At 40.7% G+C, this 27,918-nt stretch overlaps 1 protein-coding gene across 1 annotated transcript in view; it reads right to left on the reverse strand.

Moving 5' to 3' along the window:
* The window catches only part of GRID2 (glutamate ionotropic receptor delta type subunit 2), an 887,701-nt gene that overhangs the window by 300,439 nt on the left and 559,344 nt on the right, over positions 1–27,918 (reverse strand). The window contains exon 7 of the mRNA XM_061583023.1: positions 13,914–14,033. Within this exon, the coding sequence (XP_061439007.1) occupies positions 13,914–14,033 (120 nt within the window). The remainder of the gene's footprint in view (positions 1–13,913; positions 14,034–27,918) is intronic.

Below are 27,918 nucleotides of genomic sequence, written 5' to 3' on the forward strand. Positions count from 1 at the left end.
TAGAAAGTGGAGTCCCTCAAGGATCGGTATTGGGACCTGTACTTTTCAACTTGTTCATTAATGACCTAGAATTAGGAGTGAGCAGTGAAGTGGCCAAGTTTGCTGACGACACTAAATTGTTCAGGGTTGTTAAAACAAAAAGGGATTGCGAAGAGCTCCAAAAAGATCTCTCCAAACTGAGTGAATGGGTGGAAAAATGGCAAATGCAATTCAATATAAACAAGTGTAAAATTATGCATATTGGAGCAAAAAAACTGAATTTCACATATACGCTCATGGGGTCTGAACTGGCGGTGACCGACCAGGAGAGAGACCTCGGGGTTGTAGTGGACAGCACAATGAAAATGTCGACCCAGTGTGCGGCAGCTGTGAAAAAGGCAAATTCCATGCTAGCAATAATTAGGAAAGGTATTGAAAATAAAACAGCCGATATCATAATGCCATTGTATAAATCTATGGTGCGGCCGCATTTGGAATACTGTGTACAGTTCTGGTCGCCTCATCTCAGAAAGGATATTGTAGAGTTGGAAAAGGTTCAGAAGAGGGCAACCAGAATGATCAAGGGGATGGAGCGACTCCCTTATCAGGAAAGGTTGCAGCATTTGGGGCTTTTTAGTTTAGAGAAAAGGCGGGTCAGAGGAGACATGATAGAAGTGTATAAAATTATGCATGGCATTGAGAAAGTGGATAGAAAAAAGTTCTTCTCCCTCTCTCATAATACTAGAACTCGTGGACATTCAAAGAAGCTGAATGTTGGAAGATTCAGGACAGACAAAAGGAAGTACTTCTTTACTCAGCGCATAGTTAAACTATGGAATTTGCTCCCACAAGATGCAGTAATGGCCACCAGCTTGGATGGCTTTAAAAGAAGATTAGACAAATTCATGGAGGACAGGGCTATCAATGGCTACTAACCATGATGGCTGTGCTCTGCCACCCTAGTCAGAGGCAGCATGCTTCTGAAAACCAGTTGCCGGAAGCCTCAGGAGGGGAGAGTGTTCTTGCACTCGGGTCCTGCTTGCAGGCTTCCCCCAGGCACCTGGTAGGCCACTGTGAGAACAGGATGCTGGACTAGATGGGCCACTGGCCTGATCCAGCAGGCTCTTCTTATGTTCTTAACAACAGCAACAATTTTTGTATACTCTATCTTTTGTGATAGGGGACATATATGAAGACATGTCCATACAATCTATTGTATTCATGCTCAGCAATGAAGTAATTGTGATCAAGGACCACCCAAGACAGCACCTGCTGAGTGCCATATGCCTCCAAAAATAGTTACATTTCCCTTCTTTAATCACCAGCACTTTGATTCTGTTGAAAGAGTCAACAATGCCATTTTCCTCCTATTTCATGGACATTTACTGGTTGTTCCTAAAAGCTTTTTAAAAAACTTTTCCGTTTGTACAGTAGCAGAATTGACTACCGATCAATTATAGCACTAAAGCACTGTAACAGGACTTAATGAAATGCCCTCAATCAGCAAGGAGCATAATAATCTCAAAGCCACTTTGTTGTTATGTGCCGTCAAGTTGATTATGACTTATGGCGACCCTATGAATCAGCGACCTTCAAGAGCATCTGTTGTGATCCACCCTGTTCAGATCTTGTAAATTCAGGTCTGTGGCTTCCGTTATGGAATCAATCCATCTCTTGTTTGGCCTTCCTCTTTTTCTACTCCCTTCTGTTTTTCCCAGCATTATTGTCTTTTCTAGGGAATCATGTCTTCTCATGATGTGTCCAAAGTATGATAACCTCAGTTTCATCATTTTAGCTTCTAGTGATAGTTCTGGTTTAATTTGTTCTAACACCCAATTATTTGTCTTTTTTGCAGCCCATAGTATGCACAAAGCTCTCCTCCAACACCACATTTCAAATGAGTTGATTTTTCTCTTATCCCCGTTTTTCACTGTCCAACTTTCACATCCATACATAGAGAGCAGGAATACCATGGTATGAATGATCCTGACTTTAGTGTTCAGTGATACATCTTTGCATTTGAGGACCTTTTCTAGTTCTCTCATAGCTGCCTTCCCCAGTCCTAGCCTTCTTCTGATTTTTGACTATTGTCTTCATATGTTTTTTAATAATGTTTTTAACCCTATTTAAAAGGTTTTTATAAGATGCTGTTCTGTTTTAATGTATTTTATGATGTTTTAAAGTCTTTTTAGTGCTTTGTTTGCCACCCTGGGCTCCTGCTGGGAGAAAGGGCGGGATACAAATTAAATAATAAAATAAATAAATAAAATAAATTTTGGTTAATGACTGTGCCAAGGTATTGATAATCCTTGACAAGTTTAATGCCCTCATTGTCAACTTTAAAGTTACATAAATCTTCTGTTGTCATTACTTTAGTCTTCTTGACATTCAGCTATAGTCCTGCTTTTGTGCTTTCCTCTTTAACTTTTATCAGCATTCATTTCAAATCATTACTGGTTTCTGCTAAAAGTATGGTATTGTCTGAACATCTTAAATTATTGATATTTCTCCCTCCAGTTTTCACACCTCCTTCATCTTGGTCCAATCCCGCTTTCTGTATGATATGTTCGGCGTATAGATTAAACAAATGGGATGATAAAATGCACCCCGTCTCACACCCTTTCCAATGGGGAACCAATTGGTTTCTCCATATTCTGTCCTTACAGTAGCCTCATGTCCAGAGTATAGGTTGCGCATCAGAACAATCAGATGCTGTGGCACCCCCATTTCTTTTAAGGCATTCCATAGTTTTTCATGATCTACACAATCAAAGGCTTTGCTGTAATCTATAAAGGACAGGGTGATTTTCTTCTGAAATTCCTTGGTCTGGTCCATATCCATATTTGCAATATGATCTCTGGTGCCTCTTCCCTTTCTAAATCCAGCTTGGAAGTCTGGCATTTCTCACTCCATATATGGTAAGAGGCTTTGTTGTAGAATCTTGAGCATTACTTTACGTGCATGGGATATTAAGGCAATCGTTCGACAATTACTGCATTCCCTGGTATCCCCTTTCTTTGCAGTTGGGATGTATATTTAATGCTTCCAATCTGTGGGCCGTTGTTTAGTTTTCCATATTTCTTGACATATTTTTGTCAAAATTTGGACAGATTCAGTCTCAGCAGCTTGTAGCATCTCTATTGGTATGCCATCTGTTCCTGGTGATTTGTTTCTTCCAAGTATTTTAAGAGCAGCTTTCACCCCACATTCTAAAATTTCTGGTTCTTCATCACACAGTTCCCCCATGAATGAATCTGTCATCCTTGCATCTCTTTTGTAGAGTTCGTCAGTGTATTGCTTCCATCTTCCTTTTATTTCATCTCGGTCAGTCAGTGTGTTCCCCTGTTGATTATTCAACATCCCTACTCTTGGTTTAAAATTCCCTTTCATTTCTCTAATCTTTTGGAATAGGGCTGTTATTCTACCCTTTTTGTTTTCTATTTCTATACAATAACCATTGTAATAGTTCTCTTTGTCCCTATGTACTAGTCGCTGTATTGTTGCATTTAGGGTTCTAACCATGTTTCTCTCCCCTTTTGCTTTTGCTTTCCTTCTCTCTTTAACAATTTTAAGAGTTTCTTCAGTCATCCATTGAGGTCTTTCTGTCTTTTTAACTAGAGGTATTGTCTTTTTGCATTCTTCCCTGATAATGTCTCTGACTTCACTCCATAGTTCTTCTGGTTCTCTATCAACTCAGTTTAAAGCCTCAAATCTGTTCCTTATTTCATCTTTCTATTTTTCTGGGATGTTATTTAAATTGTATTTTGGCATTATGATTGCTTTGTTCTTTAGCTTTACTCTGATTTTTGATATTATGATTCAGGATCTGTACCACAGTCTGCTCCTGGCCTTGTTTTTGCAGAAAGTATGGAACTTCTCCATCTTCTGCTACCAATTATATAATCAATTTGATTCCTATATTGACCATTTGGTGATGTCCACGTGTATAGTCATCTTTTCGCTTGCTCAAAAAATGTGTTTGCAAGAAACAAATTACTGGCTTCACAGAATTCAATAAATGTTTGTCCTGCTTCATTTTTATCTCCTAAGCTCCATTTTCCCACAATTCCTAGTTTATCTCAGTTCCCTAATTTTGTATTCCAGTTCCCCATGATTATCAGCACATCTTGCTTTGGTGTGTATTCAATTTCTTCCATTACTTCTACTTAAAATCTCTCCAATTCCTCTTCTTCTGTATTTGCCGTTGGAGCATAGACTTGTATGAACGCCTCCAGAATCACCGATTGTGCCGCCTGACGAGATCAACCTCGCAAGACCTTCTCTCGGTCCCACTGGTGAGAACAGCTAGGCTGGTACGGACCAGAGAGAGGGCATTCTCTGTTGTGGCCCCCACCCTCTGGAACTCTCTCCCTTTCGATCTCAGACATGCTCCCTCCCTGTCCAGCTATCGCCGAGCCTTGAAGACCTGGCTGTTCAGGCAGGCCTACAAGATTGGGACAGATTAATTTATGTTCTGAATTAATGAATGGTTTTTTAGTTTAAAATTTGATTATGTTGATCTATATGTATTGTTTTTATTCTTGTTGTTCGTCGCCTAGAGTGTCCCTAATCCAGAAAGATAGGCGGCTGAAAAATAAAATTTATTATTATTATTTTATGATAGTTATGTTAATATGTTAATAGGTTTCCTGTTTAATCTCAGTGATATAACTCGCTCAGACCTTGGATTATAGCTCTTAATTGTTTTTGCTACATCACTTCTCACTATTAAAGCAACCCCATTTCTTCTTAATTTCTCATTTCCTGAATAAAATATTTTGTAGTTGTCTGATTGAAAATGTCCCGTTCCCATCCATTTTAGTTCGCTCACACCAAGTATTGTAATGTTGATATGTTTCATTTCTTGCTTGATAATTTCTAACTTTCCCTGGTTCATGCTTCTCACATTCCATGTTCCTATTGTGTGCATTGTACAACTCTGGACTCTCCTTTCGCATCTGTGCGCATCAGCCTCTGGGCTTCCTTTCGGCTTTGACCCAGCTGCGTCATTAGTCACAGCGCTACTTGTCCTTGTCCTTTGTTCTTCCCCAGTAGCTCAGTGAGTGCCTTCTGACCTGGGGGACTCATCTTCCAGCACTATCTCATGTTGCATTTTGGATACTCTGTTCATAGGGTTTTCGTGGTAAGAGGTATTCAGAGATGGTTTACCATTGCCTTCCTCTGAGTTTGGTTGCATCTTAGTCTGGTGTCTCAGCTTTGACCATTTTGCCATGGGTGCTCCTGCTAGGAGTCTAACCTCTTGTTCTAGACCCCTGACGGCATTGCTGTCAGCTTTTTCAACATGCTCAAACCCCCTCACCACGTTAAGGTGTGCATCCTAGAGGGGGCAAAGGCAGTTTAGTTCCCTGATCCAAAAGTCTTTACACAAAGAACAGTGTCAGAACAAGCCTTTTAAGGATTGTCAACGAAGGTCAAACAAGAGTGGTGATAATAGGCCTGTGGTTCTCACACCATGAAGTGAACGTCCTTAAGTAGATGCAAGGTTATCCTTGCAAGTATTCCCAGAAATTGCTGTGAACCCTAAAATTACCAGTGTTGTTTGATCTTGGACATTTCTTGGATCTTTCAGGAGTTTTAGGTCTATGAACCTCTGGTGCTGTGGCTAGCTTTGCTGTATTTATTTTACCCTTTGCTGCTGATTTTATACTATATTAGATTTTAAGTTGCATTAGATTCTTTATGACTTTATTGTTTGTCTTTTTAACCTGCAGTTCATCTTATGGTCCTAGGATACTTTTTTATATAAAAATAACAAAAAATATATGTTAAAACACAATTAAAATCAATCGATAATGACTTATGGCGACCCTATGAATCTTTTTTGGGTATATTCATAGGGTTTTCATGGTAAGAGGTATTCAGAGGTGGTGGCACTTATATCCTCTTTATCCTCTACCCCCAAATGGCTGGGCAAAAAGGTATACCTTCACTTGTTGGTGAAAGATGTATAATGGCAGGGCTAGGCACATCTTATTGAGGAGGGCATTCCACACGTTAGGAGCCACTACCAACATCCAGGAATCCCGATCTGAACAATATGTTAGAATTGGAAAATCAGCATCATTTATATTATCAGGCATACACTTGCAAGTTCTGTTTCAAGCAAAATATTGGATTTTAATAAGATTTTGGTTGAACCTTTAGGCCACTTGTTCCCCAACTTGTTTTCCCCACAGACCACTTGAAAATTGCTGATAGTCTAGGCAGACTGCTTAATGTTTTTTTTTTCTGCCTGCTGAAGGAATTGTAATGTGCTGTGTTAGATGCTGTATGATTTTTAATTGTATTTTTATAGTTTCTTTTATTTCTTATAATGTATATTATAATACATTATAGTATTGAATTTGCATTCAATAGAATTCAGACTGTAATACAATAAAATATAATGCAAGAAATAAAGGAAGCAACAGAATACAATTAAAAATCAATATGAATGTGGTCACGCTGCGGACCAATTGAATGAAGCTTGCAGGTCACTGTTGGTCCACGGTTTGGAAACCCTGTTCTATGCAATTTACAAAAACAGAAGTTACAAAATCACAAACAGAAAATGTAAAATGCATACACACATTTCAAAAACATCAACAACCAAACCTTTCCATTATACAAAACTAAACATAAAATAAAATTCCTTATACCACCATAACAAAGATCTCTTCCTCCCCCTCATGTCTACAGTACTTACAAAAGAAAGCATCACACTGAAAGGCACTCAGTAGCTTTTAGAACTCAACTGTGTCTTACAGGGACAACTTTTTTTAAAAAAAAAATGAAGCATGATAGTAGCCAAATTCCTCTCCCCTTAGTCAGACCCCTTCTCTAAACCTCATGTGGGAAATCGATATTAAAATCCCCACTGAACTTCATGGCTTCCAAGCCCATTACAACATTATTGAAACAATACATATGATGAACAGTAATGTACTTTGTATTTCAAGAATGCTATAGAAATGATCTATTTTACCTATGAATACACAAACATACAAAAGCTCATTCTAAGATTCTGTCACACTCTGATGTGACCATGAAGCAGAACCCAGGACAGGCTATGCAGATTGAATCAGGCTTGATGGTTGCTGTGTCACCAAGGGACAGGGACAGGTTTAGTTCCTACCTCAGTTATGCATTCCTTTACTTTCCCTGTATAGATGAATGGATGCCATCCGTCCTACAGGAAAATGTAAAATGCTGTGAGGACTTTGTTGCAGTGATGGCAAAACCCTGTCCTGGGTAGTCAGTTTCCCACTTGCTATTAGTGTTTTCCTAGTAAATCATTTTAAAAAACAGTAATGGGAGAGTACAGCTTGGACACATCCGTGCTGCATCTATTTTACAAGAGTAGGAATACTGACAGAAACAGGAATGTATATTTTTCTCCAAGTACATTTATTTTACTCATTTTCCCTTTGTTTTATTTTCTGCAGCACTGCTAGCATACAAAACCCAGCGGGTCACCCGCTTTGTTGCCATTGTTTCTTTGATTGTGGTCTTGTTAGTCTTGTTATTTAGAGGCATAATAGTTTGTATTTCAGTAGTATGAACAGGGGAGGGAGGTGGCACTCAAAAAAGTGAATGTCAAAAAATATATACCAGCAAAATGTCAAACGCCAGCCAACAGATGTCAAAACACGATAGCATTTTCCATTCAAGAATTTGTTACCACATAAAATTCTCACCACTACATATCGAAAAGGCAAGGCAGAATCCCTGTGCAGCTCATGCTGAAACATCCAAAAGCCATTTGGCATGGACTGATCCATGAACTGGCAATGATTAGCTCCCTGCATTCCAAGTACCTGCCATAGGCAGCCTATTGTGTAGAAGCCATCTGCTACCTGTGGGAAGCCTGGTTAGAATGATAGCAGAGGACGATGGGTTTCACAGCTCCCACATGATGCATTGAATGGGAACAATAGAATGTGAACATGATCATGTCTTTCTTTGGCACTATTTTGCAATCACGGCATGTCTTAAGACTTTGTTTTCCATACCAAAATCCCTCCAAAAATCGACAATATCACCATATCCCTCCCCAAAATAGATGTGTGAATTAGCTCTCAAGGATTCAAGTTACTATTTTATAATAAAAACAAGACACATGGAATTATATACTCTGTCCCCAAACTAATGTTCTTTATCCTTAGGGAGGGACGATATATTATGTGTTGCACCATAAGGCCTGGTGTCTGCAGCCAACTATGTGGAACATAGTGACTGGAAATGCACAATGTGATGAGAGTAAATGACTCTACATGTTACAGGGAGATAATGCAACATGGGGATCCATGCCACCCTGTAATAAAACTTTGGTCATTGATTTATTAGGGAAACAATGTAAACGAAGGTAGGATATGATGCTGGACGTATTGAAGACTTTTGTAATGAAGGCTGCAGAAAATGATGTACACCAGCCCCATAAGATCCACAATGTGGTATTAAAATGAGATGTCCACAAACATGGCATAAATCCACTGTGAGCAATCTGAGTTTCACCTTAGGCAAGAACTTTGCCTTGGGAAAGATACTGTCTTGAAGCATAGACTCCCCATTATATAAAATAAAAATAATGGTGATGTAATCCATGTATGGATGAACAAGGCTTTGGAACATATTTCACATTAAATGTAAATAAACACCCACACACTAACACACATACACACACAAACACACAAATCTAAAATCTAAATCTAAATAAAAAGCAATAGATATTGGCCCAGCAGTATTTGTACAAAATCATATGCGGGTGGTTTCTAACATAAAAAATACATCTACTAAAATTTCATGTACCTATATATCTTGTAAATTGCCTGCCTGAGTTTAGTGTATGACTATATAAACTAGTGAAGTGATATGTTTTATTAGTATGTTCAAAGACTTTCCTAATATCCATGACACTATGTACCAGATATTATACAATTGAATATACACTACTTCTAAAAAATGAAAATTGATGAATGTTGATTAAGACCCCCAAAGCATTGACTAAATAATATTATTGTTCTGTCAGCTTTACCCCAAACTTAATTTTAAACTTAAATCCAAACTAAGTTTATGCTTCATAATATAAAACACATTTTTCAGGGCTGTAGGGACCAATTTACAGTTGTGTATTACTCACTGACTTCAGTTTCAAGTATTAAATTATAAGTATGAGTGAACCACAACACACATAGCATGAATATCACAGAATGTCAGCTCACGGTACTTTTAAATGGAGTCAGTTCACAACTTCAGTCAAGCATTGAGAACTCAAGTGAGGAGAGGTCAAGGAATGCACATGTGACTCAATCCTAATAGTTATTTTGGGCCCTCCACTAGACAAAGATTCTATAAAATGCTACTAGCATTTGTTTTTGTAGACCAATAGAAAGAAGCACAATCTAAAAAAGAGCAGTCACATCATTTCAAAACTGTAAGATAAATTCAGTAGTATTTTAAATCCATTTTGCTCTCCAAATAGCTTTGTTGTGTATAATACATTTTCTCCCAAAACAGCTAGAACAGGGAACTTGGGGTGGCATAAAATATACCATTTAAAATAATCAAGTTTTATTGGTTTATATCAATACTTTCAAACAAGGGTCTATGTTTTAGAAATGCTCTATTACATGTATTATCTGACTGTGACAAATTTGTAATCAGAATTAAACTGAAAGGAGTGTTGAAAAAGGTATTATCTACTGGCCTCATTAGAAGAATTAAGGAAAATAATTTACTAATGTAGTCAGATGGGGCAAGGATATTTCTATAAATATTTCAGAAAGCACCAGATTTCTATTTGTGAGAGGGTTCTTTCATCCTTTCCTCTAATGGAAGAACTTGTTCTCTTCAAAAACTTATTTCATTGTTATTTTACCCTTTCAACTCCATATAAGATTCAAAGAATTGGTAGAGGCAGTTAAGAGTTGCAGCAGTGTTAGGATTGCAGCTGTGATGTGACTGTAAATTAATTCACAACTTTGAGAATATGAGAGTTGATATCTTGGAAGACATTGAAGTTTATCTTGGACTGTTACTTTGTAATGATACTAAAAAAAATCATAGTTCCAAATGATAATTGAGTCTTGATGCAGGATCACTAAAACTCAGAACACATAACTAGTGTTTCTGAATGGCTGCATAAACACTGGGAAGTTGTGAGTTTGTTGAACCTCAATCCATTATATTAATATATACAAGAGCAAAGAAAGGAACACTAACTTTGCTTTAAATTGGTCTTCATCAATAATTTCTTAGCTTCACACCAGTTTCTAAGATCCTAATTTATCATATCAGAAAATATGAAAGCAGAAAAGGAACAAAACAGACCAAGCGGGTTTTGTTGTTGTTGTTGGTATAAAAATGTAACTTAAAATGACTGCTATCAGCCTTACCCACACTCTCAAAAAACCACACCAAAAATAGTTTGCAAGAGTTGCTTTGGAAGTTCTCCAGAAATGGCGAGAAGAATAATGAGTGATTCACACTTCCTCTCTGCAAGCTTTCAGGTCCTTATATTAGGAAAATGCACATCTTCCTCATTTGAATGGAGGCACACAGGAAGCTCTACGCTGACTGGCAGTGTCTTTCCAGAGGATTTTGGACAGGGTTCTCTCCCAGCCCTATCTAGAGATTGAACCTGGAACCTTCTGCATGCAAAGCAGATGCTCTATAACTAAACTACAGCATGCAAACATATCCAAAGTGTAGGAAAAGAAAGCATGAATTACTTCTGCATCTTCTTTCTCCCCTTCTAGGGTGCCTTCAGATAACAGTTTCATCTGTTCTCCTGATGGTTCCTTACCTCATAATTTTCAAATGTTTCTTTTCTCTCCTTTTTTTTTGTCTTTCACAAGATGTAGAAGCCAGTTCTGGAAATCTAATGGATTATAGTGGAACATTTGTTTCCATGATAAATGATTCGTTTGTAAGCTCTAAAATCCAGGAAATCACAGGAGTTCTGCACTGTCATGCTACTGTTGCTCACATGACCAGTTGGGGTGTGGTATCCCAGCATGCAATTTGCTCCTGCCCTTTTTACATAGTGAAAATGCTGGCATTCCAGCATAGGCATGGGTAGCAGTTCCTCCCCACCCCACAAAAATGTCAGAAGCAAAAGGAAAAGGGGACACATGGAGACATGGCGAGATACATTATGGGGAAACTACAGTGCCTATGTGTATAATCGGTGAGCGATAGAAACAAGTTTTTTGTTGCAGCAGTGTGAAAGACATTTAGTGCAACATGACTTCTTCCAAAGAATCCTGGGAGATGTAGTTTGAAGGGTGCTGAGAGTTGCTAGGAGATCTGTATTCCCCTCCTAGAGTAACAATTCCCAGAGTTCCCTCAGAACCACTCTGGAAACTGTAGATCTGCAAGGGGAATAGGAGTCTGCTAACAACTCTCAGCACCCTTCACAAACTACATTTCCCAGGATTCTTTGGGAGAAATGGAAATGGACTGCCTTCAAGTCGATTCCGACTTATGGCAACCCTAGGTATAGGGTTTTCATGGTAAGCAGTATTCAGAGGGGGTTTACCATTGCCTTTCTCTGAGGCTAAGAGGCAGTGACTTGCCCACGGTTACCCAGTGAGCTTCATGGCTGTGTGGGGATTCGAACCCTGGTCTCCCATGTCATAGTCCAACACCTTAACCATCACACCACACTGGCTCTCATCTTTGGAGGAAGCCATGACTATTTAAAGTGGAATAATAGTGGAATAACTGTGTGGTGTGAATGGGGCCCTACTTTCAATTGCTGACATTCAAAATGCAGCAAACAAATATATAGCAGACTGATTTTTCTGGCTTTGTTTCTTAAGAGAAGGCAGAGATTGAAGACCTCTGAGCCAGAGTTTTATCCAACAGAAAAAGTTAAAAACAAGATGCCACAAAATGTGACCAAAATTAATTTAAAAAGTCAGTAGTTGGGCCTACAGAGAAGCATCATGAAGTACTATTTCAAGGCTGTGGGGACTGTTACACATTTCTCTTTGAGCACTTTCTTTGAGCGCTTTCCCCTCTTTTTTTCTTTTTCTGCTGTGGCATGAAAATAGATTAATGATATACTGCAGAGCTCTATTGACTTCACATCACCTCAGGCCATATTCCCATCTATATGTACAGTAATACCTCAGTTAACAAAGTAGATGTGTTCCTGGATATTATTTCTTTAACAGAAACGTTGATACCAGAGGTAGGAATAACATGGAAAGAATAGCGATAGGTTCTTACACCCACTCATAGATGGTGGAGGCAGATTCAACAGGGGCTTTAAAGGGTGCCTACCCGGCACCCACTCCCTCTTCTGAATCTAATTGGATCCTTCCCTCCCCAGCCCTGGGAGAAAGCAAGAGATCTCTTTAATGCAAAGCAAGCGCACAGGCTAGTCAGTTTCACCCTAGCAAAGCAAAGGTACAGGCTTATCAGTTAATTGATAGCAAAGCAAAGACACAGGCTGGTCAGTTTCACCTTAAAGCAAAGGCACAGGCTTGAAGGTTTATCCATAGCAAGCAATGCTTGTCAGTTTCACTTTAAAAAAACCCTTCCTTAAAAGGAGCTTTGTTCTTGGAGGATTTATTAACTGAAGCACTACTATATTACAAAAATAAACAAGTAGTGTGACCCCACTTGAATGAGAGATAATAGTGTTGCCCCACACATCATGCTAAGGAATCCCTTGGCTTATAGTAATAATTTCCAGTTCTGCTATTATAGCTTTGATTTGCTGGATGGGGATGGCTCCAAAAAACATGTAATCAGTCTTTCTTTGACCTAGGAAGTAATGGCTGTTTAGACCTTCTGTACTACCTCAGATCCAACATTTCAAAACATTTCAACATTTCAAACATTTCAAAACTCTGGGGAAAAAACTGCTAAAAAAGAAAACATTAATATCATCTCAACAGGAGGTTTCCCTCTATTATTGTTCATACCGTCTTTATTCACCTTAAGGTATATTTTGTTTGCCCTTTGTTGTATAATAGAAAACCCTTGGGGGGGGGGAAAGTGCTAGGATAAGTTGTCGTTTCAGGATTGAAGCAATTCTTGTAGGGGAGAAAAAGCATAAATTTGTGAATCATTCATCTAATGTCCATTCTATGTGTCTTTTCTCCTGTTATAGTCATTTCTAGAAACGCTATCATTTATTTACAAGAAAGTGAGAGGTTATCATGGTGGAATACACAATTTTGCAGAGGATTTTCTGTTTGGTTATCAACATCTAAAAAGATAAGCATCTCATTGCCTGCAACCCACTATGATATCGCTACGTATATTTCAACGCAAAATATACTCTACTGAAATTGCTGTTATGGAATGGCAACCTTCACTTCACTCATGAGAGAAGCTTATCCGGGAATGTGTGGAAACACCCTGGAACATTTTGATAAACTTACTGACATCCTTTTGGCTTCCCTTGAAATTTCTTGGATGTTTTGCCCAAGCAGGAAACTTCAAATTCTCTTTAGTATGCTGTTTTCGGTGAAACTCAGTGCCTATCATCAAGTCAGACTCTTCTGTATCTCTCCAGTTACTGTCGGACTCAGACTCCTATCTGCCCCAACCACCATGGCCAACAGTCACGGACAGAGATGTGAAGGCCCAGAGAAACCTATTTCTTTCTTGTTTTGTTTTGTTTCCCCCCATTTTTTCCATAATTGAAAAAAAAATGGATAAATTGTTCCCCCCACCCCTGGTTTTATTGGCCTCCACATCTCTAGTCAGAAAGAATGAGAACTGTAATCCAACAACATCTGAAGGGCCACAGGTTCTAGTCAAATCCCTCCAAAATACAATTAAAAAAAATTTTTTTGCCACTCTTAAAATAACACAGCTTCAGCAGTTACAGTTCTTTTTATTACAGTCACATTCTTCTTTAAGAAATATGAAACATTTCAAAACAAACAACCCAGAATTAGAGAATATATGCTCACCTTGCGAATGCCTCTGCTAAGTTCTTCTCCATAGTTGGTACCCAAGATTTCAAAAAGGACATTGGGATTCCCACCATTTTCTGCAAATTCCAGTTCTCCTGTTAAGCCATTCACGCCACCCTGAATACATCAAAAAAGATGGGCATGAAATTCAGACATGGCCACATATTAATTTATGCAAAACATAGGTTCAAGGTAATTGCAAATCTTGTAAAGTTTAAAATGGCAAAATTTAGCAACCATTTCACATTAGCGTTTCTCCTTTATGTATACAGGAACTTAAAACAGCTCAAAACTGGAGTAACGTATTAGAAGTCATATTTAACAAAATTGAAACCAATTTTTAATTCATTTATGAAAGTAGCAGCTCAGATTATGTCAGGTTCAATAAGGCCCAAGGCTGACGGTGCTAGAGGAAATCAAAGCTCTTTGCAAACAAGATAGATTAATCAGTGCAATCCTAACCATGTCTACTCAGAAGTAAGCCTATTAAATTCAGCAGGGTTTACTCCCAGGTAAGGGGAGGTTAGGTTCACAGACTTGGCATCTTTACTCTGGACAATATGAATTATTATAAATGGAAAATCAGATTTGGCAGAATTGGGGAGTGACATTTTTCAGCAGATCTTTGTTCTCATTGCTAATATTGGACCAAGAACAAACTGTAGCATGGCCACTCAGAAGCAATGCCTTCAAATTAGCCACACTTCTGGACAGCCACAATTAGCTTCTTTAAAAACTAGAAAGGAAAAGAGAGGCAGAGCCACAGCAATCAAACCACCTTGTAATGGAATTTCGGAATGTGGATTCCAAAGTGGGCTTGCATTCCAATTCACACATGGGTCTGGACAATGTAGATCAAGCAAGTCCACTTTGAAACTGAAGTTCAGTGAAATCTATTCCACTCCCATTCCTAGGCTGAACCCTGCCCCCCACATGCAGACCTCCCAGGACTCACTCTGTTCTGTCAAACATGGCAGAGCCAACTGATGAAGCTGGCACTGGCTGTACCACATAATCGAATGCTTTGCCACACATGTAGAAAACTAGCACATCACAGACAAGATTAGGCTGGAACCCTTGTCAGTGTCCACATGTAGGGAGCTTTGACATGTAGAAGCATTTAAACTTGCAGTCCCCCTATGCATTCTGAAGTGAGCTAGTTTCTACTAGCATTGTAATATGTGCTTTTGAATCAGATCTGTCACATCTTCAAATGTCTTCAACACAGTATAGAAAGAATCATACGGTGCAGCTTTTGATAAGACAGTGAATATGAATGCAAGATTAGAATGTTTGCCTCCTCAGTTCCTTTAATTCTTAATCCTTCTCCCCAACCCCTCTCATCATCTTTTAAAAAGTAGACATGCTCAAGATAGAGACTGCATAAACAAAATGATTGTGTTGTGTATTTATTCTCTGTCAGTGTCTTCCATATGAAATTTGCTGCATCTACAACCCAAAACACATTTTTTCTTACCCGAAGCCTAATCGGCTAGTGGAAAAATCAAGTTTTGCCTTTTCTGCTTCATAAATCATCACTATCCATCACTGACAATAAAGAGTCTGAAATCAGAATTTAGCCGTCAGATCCATAGATGATGCATGAGGCACTAGGAAAACAGCCTCCGTGGCTCCCCTTTCCACAGGGCATATGAAAACTTGTTCTTTCTTGTTGTTGTCAGTAACCTAAACAAATGTGACTGGGAAGACCTGGAAGAAGGGGGAGGCAGCTAGATGCAATAATGTGGCATCATTTTTCTTTAGCTTGTATTGTTGCTATCAGCCTTTCTTTAATAATTTACATAGATTTCAAATGGAAATTGATATTTTTCTAGCACTATCATCATTTTATATTACTGCCCTATTCGTGTATTCTTGAAGTGCCTTTACTGACTAATCGGAAAACTGTCAGAGGTTTGAGTAATGGAAATAGTTGCCCCCATCCCCAAAGCAAGAAATGTCTTGATGGGTTCCAGTTTTATGTAAAACAATGCTAAAGCTTGTCTAATTCATTATGGTTCCTGACAATATTTCAATGTGTATGTGTGTATTTGTAGCTCAACTAGTTTTTGTGACCATCATTACTTTGACTAATCTTGCTGAGCATATTTTGAATTTAAAGAAGATGCCATAAGCATTGGCCCTTTCCACAAACAGCTTTACTCATGGGGGACAGATCCACTCAGTGGGGAAATGCAGTAGTTTGTACTGATGAAAAACTTTTCCAATAATTTCTCACATTCAATGGAGGGGAAAGTCATATATAAGGTTGACAAGATCAGTCAGGTGGATAGAACATTAGCATTTTTTTTTAAAAAAAGGAAAATACTGTTTGACTGGAAAGATTAACTTAATAGACTGGATGATAATGATGATGATGATTTACTCTTTTATATCCCGCCCTACCTCCAGAAGGAGCCCAGAGTGGCCATGTGATACATTCTATGGAAATTAGGAATATGTGTATATATATACTCAGGATTTGTCTCACAGAAGCAAGAAGGGCTGACTTGGAATGCTGCAGAACAGGAGGGCTTGAGTCTAGGGACACATTCTCACATACCATACAGCACAACTCCTCAGCTGTGAGGTCACTTTTGTAAAGTGGAGAGGTTATCTGAATATGTGGTTACATTTTCCCCTTGCAATCACCTGCAACCCAATACATGTATACTCAGAAGTAAGCTCCATTGGGTTCAGTGGGACTTACTCCCAGGTAAGTGTGTCAAAAATGGAAGGGCAAAGGTTGCTGCTGGATCATTGCTGGCTCTGCACTCCATCTATGTAATTCAGGGCTTTGGAAGTTGTCTAAGTAGCATGCATGCACACACATACACAGAGAGCTGAACTGTGGTGGCTTCTATTCTAGGTTAGGTTAAAAGAATCTTTCTGTGTCTTAGCACAGAAGGGCAAATTCCACTATGTGTAGCTTCTTCCTTAACAGCACTGGGCAAATACATGAAACATCACGTGTGGCTGAATTTTCCCTTCTACGCAACTCTTAAAGACATAGGGGCCTACACAGTTATAGCATAAGAAGAGTCCAGCTGGATCAGACCAAAGGCCTGTCTAGTCTAGCATCCTGTTCTCACACTAGCCAACCAGATGCCTCTGAGAAGCCCACAAGCAGGACATGAATGCAACAGCACTCTCCCCACTTGGGAATCCCAGCAACTGGCATTCAGAGGCATACTGCCTCCAACACCGGAGGCCATATACAGACATCATGACTTGTAGCCACTGTTAGTCTTGTCCTCCATGAAAGTATATATATAAAAATAAAGTTGTCCAGGTTTATGACTATCACTTCATCTTGAGGTAGCAAATTCCATTGTTTAACTATGCACTGTGTGAAGAGGTATTTCCTTTTGTCTGTCCTGAATCTTCCAACATTCAGTTTCATTGGATGACCCCAAGACTGGGTTTGGCAATATTAGAAACAGTCACCTTTGGTACTTCTAACTGTATGAATAAGTCATAGTTCACAGACATACAACACCCTTTGAAAACAAGAAACCCAAATGTGATAATCACAATCAGTGACTCCTCACATTGCATAAATCAAATTGCAGAGCTGCAATTACTGAACCATATTCAGCTAATTGAAAGGGATAATGTGGCAATGTGTTCACAGAAGTATCTCAGCAGCCCAATGTGAAGTCCACACAGCACACCAAAAGTGTGTAGCAAATTTCTATTTATTTTAATGGCTGTGCATTATACCCTATTCTCTAATATAAGCGGGGGGAAATTACCAAGCAGCAATATTATATCAATAATGAAATTGGATGACCTCTTTATTTGCAAATGAAGAATCACATTTTCAGTAGCCTGATGGATACTCTGGAAAAACGGAAAACGGAAAACCAGAACCACAGCAAAGATTTACGGGCTGGAGTCACACATTATGTGCTGTGCTTTACAGAGAGGTGAAAAGGTCATATCTAAACTGTAAAGTCTTTATCTGTCAAATACTGAGGGAGAATTAGCCACAGCACTATTAACAAGAGCTCTGTCTGAATCTCCAGAAAGTCCATTTTCTATTGTTTATGCAGTATAGACTCTGGGTTTCCACAGGCTAAAAACTGAAGAAGTATTACAAACCCAAATGCCTAGAGGTAACAGTTTGAAACCCGAAAAGAAATTAGAAATTGATTATTCCCACTAAGGAGCCACGACCAAAGCTAGACCCAGAATCTAGCCAACAACATTTGCTAATCTTCACTGCAGCCACCTGGATTTCCATAAACCTGGAGATCTAAACTTAAGAACCAGTTTTATCTATCAAGCACAGTCTAAACTACCAGTTATTTCACAAGCAAAATCCCTTCAGGTAGACCTTGTGACGGTCCTTCCCTGGCTCTCCCTGTCAGGTTACTACCTGCTCGTGGCTACTGCCTGTCACTAGGCACCACCAGGGACTCCACCAGTCCGGACCGTCCTTTTTATGGTTTCTCTCCCTGCTCTAGCATAGACCTCACCAGATCCCCCTGCTAGGCAGCACCACCAGTCACGTCCTATAACCCGTATTCCCAGAGACTCTGCCTGAGTCTCTCTATCAGGTTACCTCTGTGACTGAGTGCTTAAGCTGTCCCACTCCCTTTGTATCAATGCAGATAATTCTGGTTTGCTCTGAATACTTGTGGTGTTATTCTTCCCTTCCCCGCTGCCACCATTTGTCACTCTTCAGCCTTGGTATTTACCTTACCCTCCCTTCTGGTCTGTGAAACCCCAGCCAAGGATCAGGCCTTTGGTAAACCAAAAGTGTTTATTAAATAACAAAGATAACAAAGATTACTTTATAAAGGCACTTAAGCATATGGTTACATCTATTCCTGAGGTACTGGTCTTAGTATTAATCTGAACTCCACACTCTCCTGTCATAAACCCACCAAACAACCCTCTAACGTCCACACTCCACCTCACATCCACCTTCCACCTCACATCCACTCAGATTTACCTGACATCCTTCCATTTATACTGTCAGCCATTTTAAACATTCAGCCAATCATCCAGCATTCTACTGCCCATTCACTCCCCCCTCCTCTTTCATTCCACTTACCATGTATCTCCTATACAAACAGCACTTACCATATATACACTAATAGAGGAACATCACAGACCTCTCTCTGGCCACTTTCACAATGCACCTTATTTCTTTATTTCAATGATTTCTTATCTGGTAATTTGCGTATTATATTTGACCTTTCACACAATATAAAAGCTAGTTCCAGAAATCTAGTGGAATATAGTGGAAGTTTAGTGCTATTTTTGGTGATAAAAAATATCAGAAATTATCTGTTTGTAAGCCTGGGAACCTGGAAGATCATGGGAGCTTAGTGCTAACTGCAATCACTCACATGACAGGCACTTTTCCCTTTAAGTGTGCTGCAATTTTATTTTGCCTAATGAAAATTGTACTGGTATTCTGGCATAGGTGCAGGTAGTAGCATTCATTTCCCCCCCGCCGGGTCCTGACACAAACCCAAGCAGTGAATTATAGAACTAAAGTGTGCATGTGTATAACGGGTGAGGGATGAGAACAAGATGCTGTTCATTGCAGCAGTATGAAAGACAGTTGCGCAAAATGTTGGTTCATCAACCAAAAAAGCCACAGTTCCTTAATGCGACAAGGACTGTAGTGTGAAAGGAATTTTATTGATTGATTGATTGATTGATATCCCAGCAGGAGCCCTGGTTTTAGAAATCGGGACAGAAGTGCTACCATTTTAATCCATTAAACTAACGCAATAAGCCCCATGTCTCCCTCCCAACCCCTCTCTTTGAAGTGGCTGACACACGCACACACACACCAACCATATATAGCATTCTGAAAATCTCATTCCTAATATAGTTCATTGGGGGACTTTTTTGGATTATGTTGCCCTTATAAGAACCAATTCATTTCTCATCCTAATTGAATTCTGCTAGACATACCCTGCCTCCTGAGCATAGAGAAAAAGAACCATAAAAGTGTGTGGCTATTATTTTACCTGTCTGGGAGTAACAGTGATTCAAAAGAAGACCAAAAGGCTTCAATGGACAGATGGTCTGCCAAGAGTGACTGGAGGAGCCAAAGATTGGAAGAACCTTGCCAGATACTAAGGGGGGGGGAGGAGCATCTGTGTTTTTAATATTTTTGTGGCAAGACTGAGTTAGCCTTCTAAAGCAGCAGTAGAAGTCTTTCGTCTATCGAAACTGTTGAAGTCACTGGTGCCCTTTCTCTCCAGAAATGCAAGCAGGTAAATTTTTCTTCGGAGAAGAAAGGGAGATTCACTTTAGAAAGAAAGGGGGGGGGAAGAAGGGAGCAATTAAACTGTTCCAGTTTCAAGTAGAGATGGATCAGACCATTTCTAGTCCATGTCACTCTCACATGTGTTCATTTATGTCTCTTCTGGCTAATAAATAAATAAATAAATTTAATTTATGGTTTCCCTTGAGGTATCCCAAAGCAATTTACGATACTATTAGTTACATAAAACAATAACATATTTAAAAACAGTTAAAACAATTGCAAAAACTGTGGGAACAATCACATGCAAGTCTGAGATGAGTGAATGGCAAAGACAGTCCCTGGATATGCAGCTCATATCTGGCAATTTCCATAAGATAAAGATGAGAATATGTGCTGGTTTCTAGAAGTTGTCCTTAAAAAAAAAAGGCATTTTAAATATGTGAGTAGGGAAATGAAAACACAACTGTACCTTCTGAAATGTCCATAACTTCTGAATCTTCAGAAGTGATTCAACTACATCCTTAATACACAGAGAGATTTTTCATTTTCTCTAGCCCTTATTTGCTGCTTTCATGTCTGATCTGGCCAGCTATTTTTCTTCACATTGCAGGGAGAATTGCCTCACAAATTAATAATTACTCTGAGTGACTGCTGTGAGGCGAAAGGAGGAGTGTGAGTGTTTGTTTGTTTTATTAATTATCCTCTTTTTAAAAGGGAAAGCATAGCAGGAGACAAGCTGGAACTCTTAGCAAGGCTGACAGGGAAAGGATTTCATAAACTCCGGAGCTTCCAACATGCAAAACTGTTGAGTGAATTGGTGTCACGGTGAGATATGATTGAGTTGATGTCACGGTGACAAAAAAAACCTAAGGAAAGCATTTAACGCGGATGGAGTTTAGCCAACAGCAACACCCTTTGCAAATGCTTACTCATGGTCTACCTTTTTGTTCAGGGATGGGGAACCTTTGGCCCTCCAAAGGCTGCTGAACTACAACTTCCACCAGCCCCAGCAAGTATGGCCAATGGCCAGGTATTATTTATTTTATTTATTTATTGCATTTGTATACCGCCAAATAGCTGAAGCTCTCTGGGGTTTTGCAACAATTAAAACATTAAAAACAAATATACAAATTTAAAAACACATTTTAAAAACTCAATTTAAAAATGCCTGGGAGAAGAGGAAAGTCTTGACCTGGTGCCGAAAAAATAACAATGTTGGCACCAGGCACACCTCATCAGGGAGATCATTCCATAATTAGGGGGCCACCACTGAGAAGGCCCTCTCCCTTGTTGCCAGACTCCCAGCTTCCCATGGAGTAGGCACCTGGAGGAGGGCCTTGGATGTTGAACTTAGTATACAGGTGGGTTCATGTTGAGAGAGGCATTCCATCAGGTATTGTGGTCCCAAGCCATGTAAGGCTTTATAGGTTAAAACCAGCACCTTGAATCGAGCTCAGAAACATACAGGCAGCCAATGCAAGTGGGCCAGAATCGGTTTTATATGTTCAAACTGTCTGGTCCCTGTTACCAATCTGGCCACTGCATTTTGCACAAGCTGCAGTTTCCAAACTGTCTTCAAAGGCAGCACCACGTAGAGCGCATTGCAGTAGTCTAACTTGGAGGTTACCAGAGCATGGACAACTGAAGCCAGGTTATCCCTGTCCAGATAGGGGCACAGCTGGGCCACCAACCGAAGTTGGTAGAAGGCACTCCGTGCCACTGAGGCTACCTGAGCCTCACGTGACAGAGATGGTTCTAGGAAAAACCCCAAGCTACAAACCTGCTCCTTCAGGGGGAGTGCAACCCCATCCAGGACAGGTTGGACATCCACCATCCGGTCACAAGAACAGCATCTCAGTCTTGCCTGGATTGAGCCTCAGTTTATTAGCCTCAGTTTATTGTTGCAGCCAGGCACCAGTCTAGCACATTGACAGCCTCACCTGAAGAAGATGAATAGGAGAAATAGAGCTGCGTGTCATCAGCATACTGATGGCAACGCACTCCAAAGCTCCGGATGACCGCACCAAATGGTTTCATGTAGATGTTGAACAGCATGGGGGACAGAACTGACCCTTGTGGAACCCCATACTGGAGAATCCAGGGTGCCGAGCAATGTTCCCCAAGCACCACCTTCTGGAGCCGACCCGCCAAGTAGGAGCGGAACCATCGCCATGCAGTCCCTCCCACTCCCAACTCAGCCAGTCTTCCCAGAAGGATACCATGGTCGATGGTATCAAAAGCTGCTGAGAGATTAAGGAGAATCAATAGAGTCACATTCCCCCTGTCTCTCTCCTGACAGAGGTCATCATACAGGGCAACCAAGGCTGTTTCCGTGACAAAACCAGGCCTGAAACCCGACTGAAATGGATCCAGATAATTGGTCTCATTCAAGAGTGTCTGGAGCTGGCCTGCAACCACTCGTTCAAGGACCTTACCCAGGAATGGAAAATTTGCCACCGGCCTATAGTTATTACGATTTTCTGGGTCCAGGGAGGCAACTAGTTGGCCGCTGTGAGAACAGGATGCTGGACTAGATGGGCCACTGGCCTGATCCAGCAGGCTCTTCATATGTTCTTATGTAGGAGTGGTCTCAATACCGCCCCTTTCAGGCAGCCAGGGACCACCCCTCTCACAGAGAGGCATGAATCACTTCCCTGGCCCAGCCGGCTGTTCCATCCCTGCTAACTTTTATTAGCCAAGAAGGGCAAGGATCCAGCACAGAAGTGGTTGCACGAACCTGTCCAAGCACCTTGTCAATGTCCTCAAGCTGTACCAACTGAAACTCATCCAAGAAATTGGGACAAGGCTGTGCTCTGGATACCTTGCTTGATTCACCTGCTATAACACTGGAGTCTAAGTCCTGGCAGATGTTAAAGATTTTATCCTGGAAGTGCCTAGCAAATTCATTACAGCGGGCCTCAGATGGTTCTACCATGTCCTTGGGGCCAGCATGTAATAGCCCCTGGACAATTTTGAAGAGCTCCGCTGGGTGGCAGATTAATGATATGATAGTGGCAGGAAAATATTGTGGTTTTTGCTGCCCTCACTGCCCCTAAATACAGCTTACCATAGGCACTTACCACTGTGTAATTGCATCCACCAGGAGTTTGTCTCCATCTGCACTGAAGCCATCTCCTATATCATTTCATCGCTCTCAGCTCTGGGGTATACCATGGAGCTGTATGAGCTCTACACAGGAGAGGGCGCTCAGGAGCAATCATGTCAACTGCCCGAGTCATTTCTGTATTCCACAGTTCAACCTGGGTTTCGACAGGAGCGCCAGCCCTATCAGCCAGAAAACTCCCCAGAGCCCTTTGGAAACCATCCGGATCCATTAGTCTCTGGGGGCGGACCAACTTAATAAGTCCCCCACCCTTGCAGAGGGGAAAAGCCACTGTAAGTCTAATCTTCAGCAAGCAGTGATCTGTCCATGACAGAGGGACTGATGTAAGGCCCCCCACATTCAGATCACCATCTCCATGTCCAGTTGCAAAAACCAAGTCTAGAGTATGCCCTGCTTCATGTGTTGGGCCAATGGCATATTGGGACAGTCCCATGGTTGTCATGGAGACCGTGAAATCCTGAGCCGCCCTGGATAAGGCGGCCTCGGCATGAATGTTGACATCCCCCAGAACCAACAGTCTGGGGGAATCTCAACAGTACACCTGAGATCTCCTCTGTCAGCTCAGCCAGGGAGTCTGTTGGGCAGCGGGGTGGGCGGTACCCCAACAGAATCACCAGTCTGTCCTGCTGACCCAAAACAAGGTGCAAATACTCCAGACCAGTAGTCGCACGGACAGGGTGCTTGCAGAGGGAGATGGAGTTCCTATAGTCCACAGCAACCCCCCTCCCAAACCCTCAGGTCTACCCTGATGCTGAACCAGGTACCCTGGCGGAGGTTCCTGGGAGACACTGACTCCTCCCTGCTCACCCACCCAGGTCCTGGTTATACATACCAGACTGGCTGCCTCATCCATAATTAAATCATGAATGAGGGTGATCTTATTATGTACCAATCTGGTGTTTAACAGCAGCATCCAGAGGTCTGAGAGCTGGCTGATAGGGCAACCAACAAACTTGCGGGTGTGGGGAGGACCGGAACAAGGCACAGTTGTTAACTGCATGTGCCATGTTCCCCTTACCTGGCAAGTCTTCACAACTCCATATCTCTCTCTACCTGTCACTACACTAATTGGGGCCCCCAATTAGTATGATGGGAGTTGTAGTTCAGCAACCTCTGGAGGATGAAAGGTTCCCCACACCTGTTTTAGATATATTCACATAGAACAGATGCTCATTCAGTGTACACCTATCTATCTACATTAAAGATGGGGAAACTTTTTTTCAGCCTGAGGGCCACATTTCTCTCTGGTCAACCTTGCAAGGGCCACATGCCAGTGGTGTGCAGGGCCAGAGATGAAACTGGGAAGAGCAATGAAGGAGAATTTTACCTTTGTACAGTTCCTGCATGCCCTCATACACTGCTCTAAACCCTCTATCCATCCAAGCAAGAAGCATTAGCAGAGTTGAAGGATACATCCCTGCCAGGCTAAAGGAAGCTACAGTGCAAGGCTGGTGAGGAATGTGGCCTGAGAAGAGGGGTTGAGTCTGGGATATGGCCTAGAGAGTTTCAAAGCCAGACAGAGATGCCTGGGGGACACATTTGGCCCCCGGTCTTGAAGTTTCTTTTCTCTGATCTACATGGTACTATAACCACAAGAGTGCCCTAGCTAGGGATCAAAAGTTCTATCAATTTTGGTTGTTTCTCATTTTTCCAATCTAAAACTCAGTTCTCCACATTTCTGCAGCAATTTGCATTTTTTTAAATCCTTATGAAAATTCTCCAGTATTTTAGTGCTAATTTCTCCCAATAAACAATTTTTGTAGGCATTTTTGACTAATATACACATTTTTGCAGGCAATGTTACATTATATAATGCTATTTCTTGTATCTGTTTTCACTCATATATTCATTTTTATTCACACTTTCCCCTGACATATGCATTTTTGTAAACATTGTTTGGTTGGCGAACTACACTGCAAAATTCGAATAAGTGTGAATTTAGAAGGATGGATGTGTACTCATATAGTTTCAGAAAGTGCGAATTTGATAGATTCGGCTTCAAATGCTAATTGAATTGAATTTCTCATTCATCCCTAGTCCTAGCACAGGGGTAGCCAACATGGTGCCCACCATATGCTATTGGACTACTCATCAGCCCCAGTCAGCACAGCCAACGGTCAGGGATGATGTCCATCAGAGGGTATTTTGCCAAGTGTTTTCTCAGACTTGGAGTAAACCCTGATGTTGACTCTGAAATATATAAGTCACGATATAAGAGGAAACTCTTCTAAAATCAGACAGTCTCAAAACTCCACTATCAGAAAATGTAAAATAAATTTGTACGGTATGCTTATCCTCCTAAAATTTACTGCCAACTGCTTTCTTTACAGCACATTATGTCTATGCATTATACTATGATGTTCCGAGATTAGGGCTTTGACAGAAGAGGGTTAATGGGGCTAGAATGACTACAAATGTTCTGTAATAGTCAGTGACAAAGCTGCCAGACATATCTTTTGTTACAGTGGTTACTGAAGGCAAGCATCCTTCAGAAGCTTTCTGAATGGCTAGGAATTCAGTCCTGAAAGGAGGATGTTCCTTTCTTCCTCTCTCTACTCCCAGCAAAGAGTGATGCAATCTAGATCTTAGTTTGAAAAGAAACAATAGAGGTTGGACATGGGATTGGGGAGGTAGAGAGAGAGATGAGTTTGGACTGTGAAAGCTGCTCTGGAGATCTAATGTGAGCAATGGAATTTGCTGTTGGAGTTTTTAAACTGAATACTTCATCCTGTTCATCCTGTATATTTGTAAATATACTCAAATATTACAAAATGTCACATTCCTCTATAGTGACCACCTTCTAAAGAAAGCAAAATCCAAGTAAGGAGTAGTAGGGTAAGAGTAACAGTACCACATGTTAGCATTTGGCATCCTTAACAAAAAAAATGATATCTCAAAGTCTTAGTTTCCAAGAAGCTGCAGAGTTGACTCAACTGTTTCATTAAGAAGACCTAAGCAATTGTGCAACTGTGTCACTAAGGCTAAGAGAAAGCTTTCTTCACAGTAATAGTAAAAGGTGTTCAAAATATCTTTCAGCCAAAACTGAACTATGGTTGCAGGCATGATACCTTAAATTACTATGTGGTTCTGATTATGGTTGTTGAAGAGTGATAAAAGGATAATTGTTTACCCATAATTTCAGTGCTTATTTGTGTGTGGGTGTGGGATTAGTGATTGACAGTCTAATTGATGAACCTGAAAGGAGTGAAACATTGTTATCTTGCATGCCAGAAGAACTTGATCTTTGTGGGTCCTCCTATCTCTTAACCCCCAATTACATAAAAGAGCATGAGCATTTTTGTGTTTAAAATTTCTGCAAGCTTAACAAGTCTACCACCATATGGTTGATGTGGACAACCAGCTGCTTCTGCTATTTATGTGGTAATAAATGCCCCTCAAGCAAACATTTATCCCATGGAGGAGTGTAGCATAGAAGTCTTGGGGAGAAAAACATTATTTGCAAGAAGTGCCAGTACTTGGTGGAAATTTCCAAATGAATAGGTTATGTGTTTTTACACAGTCTCTGTAAGAGTAGCGTAGTGGCAAATTTCAAAGTCCAGGGTCCCTTCATGAGTCACCAGGATCAGCCTCACAGGCCAAATTTGGCAGGTAACTGGGGGCATCCACCTGTCTATCACATGACATCATTATTCAACCCACTTATCAAAACCCCTTGCAGGGGGTTCCCAAGCAGGGGCAATCAGGTGCTTGGAAATTGCTGCACATGGGGCATTGCTAGCCCAGTGCTCAGTGCTTCCCAAAGCACCAAACACATAGCTAGCAGAGTGGTTCTTTCACGGGAAGGGGATAAAGAAGCTGGTACTTTACAGGCATTACCACCTGCAACAAAGGTCCCTCTCACAGCTGATCTGCAAAAAACATATTTCTTTCCCCTGCATTTTGCATATCAGCTGAGAGAAGGACTTCTCTCACACACAAGATGCTTGTAAAATACAAGGGGCATTGATTGACAAGTTTTTCTTTATTCTTGCACAGACTCACTGCAGTTAAAATGGAGGGCTAAGAAGAGTGAGGTGGCATTTCCTCACAAAGAAGGGGGCAAAGGGAAGAAAGGGAGAAGGAAGGCTGCCTGTAAAATACAAGGGGAATGTCTTGTAAAGCAGTTCTTTGTCCCTCAGTTGTGCTTTTTGTGGATTGTCTGTAAGAAAGTAGAGTGGGGGGAGAGAGAGCCTCACGGAGGGTGGGGGAAGATAGAAAGAGCAAAGGGCTAAGAAGACCAAGGGAAGGTTCACATAGGAGCCAAAATCTGGAGTAAAAATGCTGCTTTTCCCATCGCGATTGATTTGGACAGTTCACATACATCCACCCTCGCTCTAAATAAATTTGCTGTTTTGCTGTTTAGTGTTCACAAGCATTCACATTTATTGCTACTGCTGTTTTCTTGTTGCCATGTCCCTCCCTTAAAATGTTTAATTCCAGAGGTGGGGAAGGGGTGGTGTTTCTCTGTCTATTGCACATTAAGGCGGGAGACAGTGGGGGGTGCTGTTCACACAAACACATATCTTTAGAGACATTAAAAATAGCTACTAAATGCAACAGCACCTGTTTAATATTATCGCTTGTTTAAAAGAGGGGGGGATGAAATTTATTGGGGGGGAAGCGGGAGAAAGGAAGCCAAGAGT

This window comes from Rhineura floridana, chromosome 9, assembly GCF_030035675.1.
Source record: "Rhineura floridana isolate rRhiFlo1 chromosome 9, rRhiFlo1.hap2, whole genome shotgun sequence".
Lineage (NCBI taxonomy): Eukaryota > Metazoa > Chordata > Lepidosauria > Squamata > Rhineuridae > Rhineura > Rhineura floridana.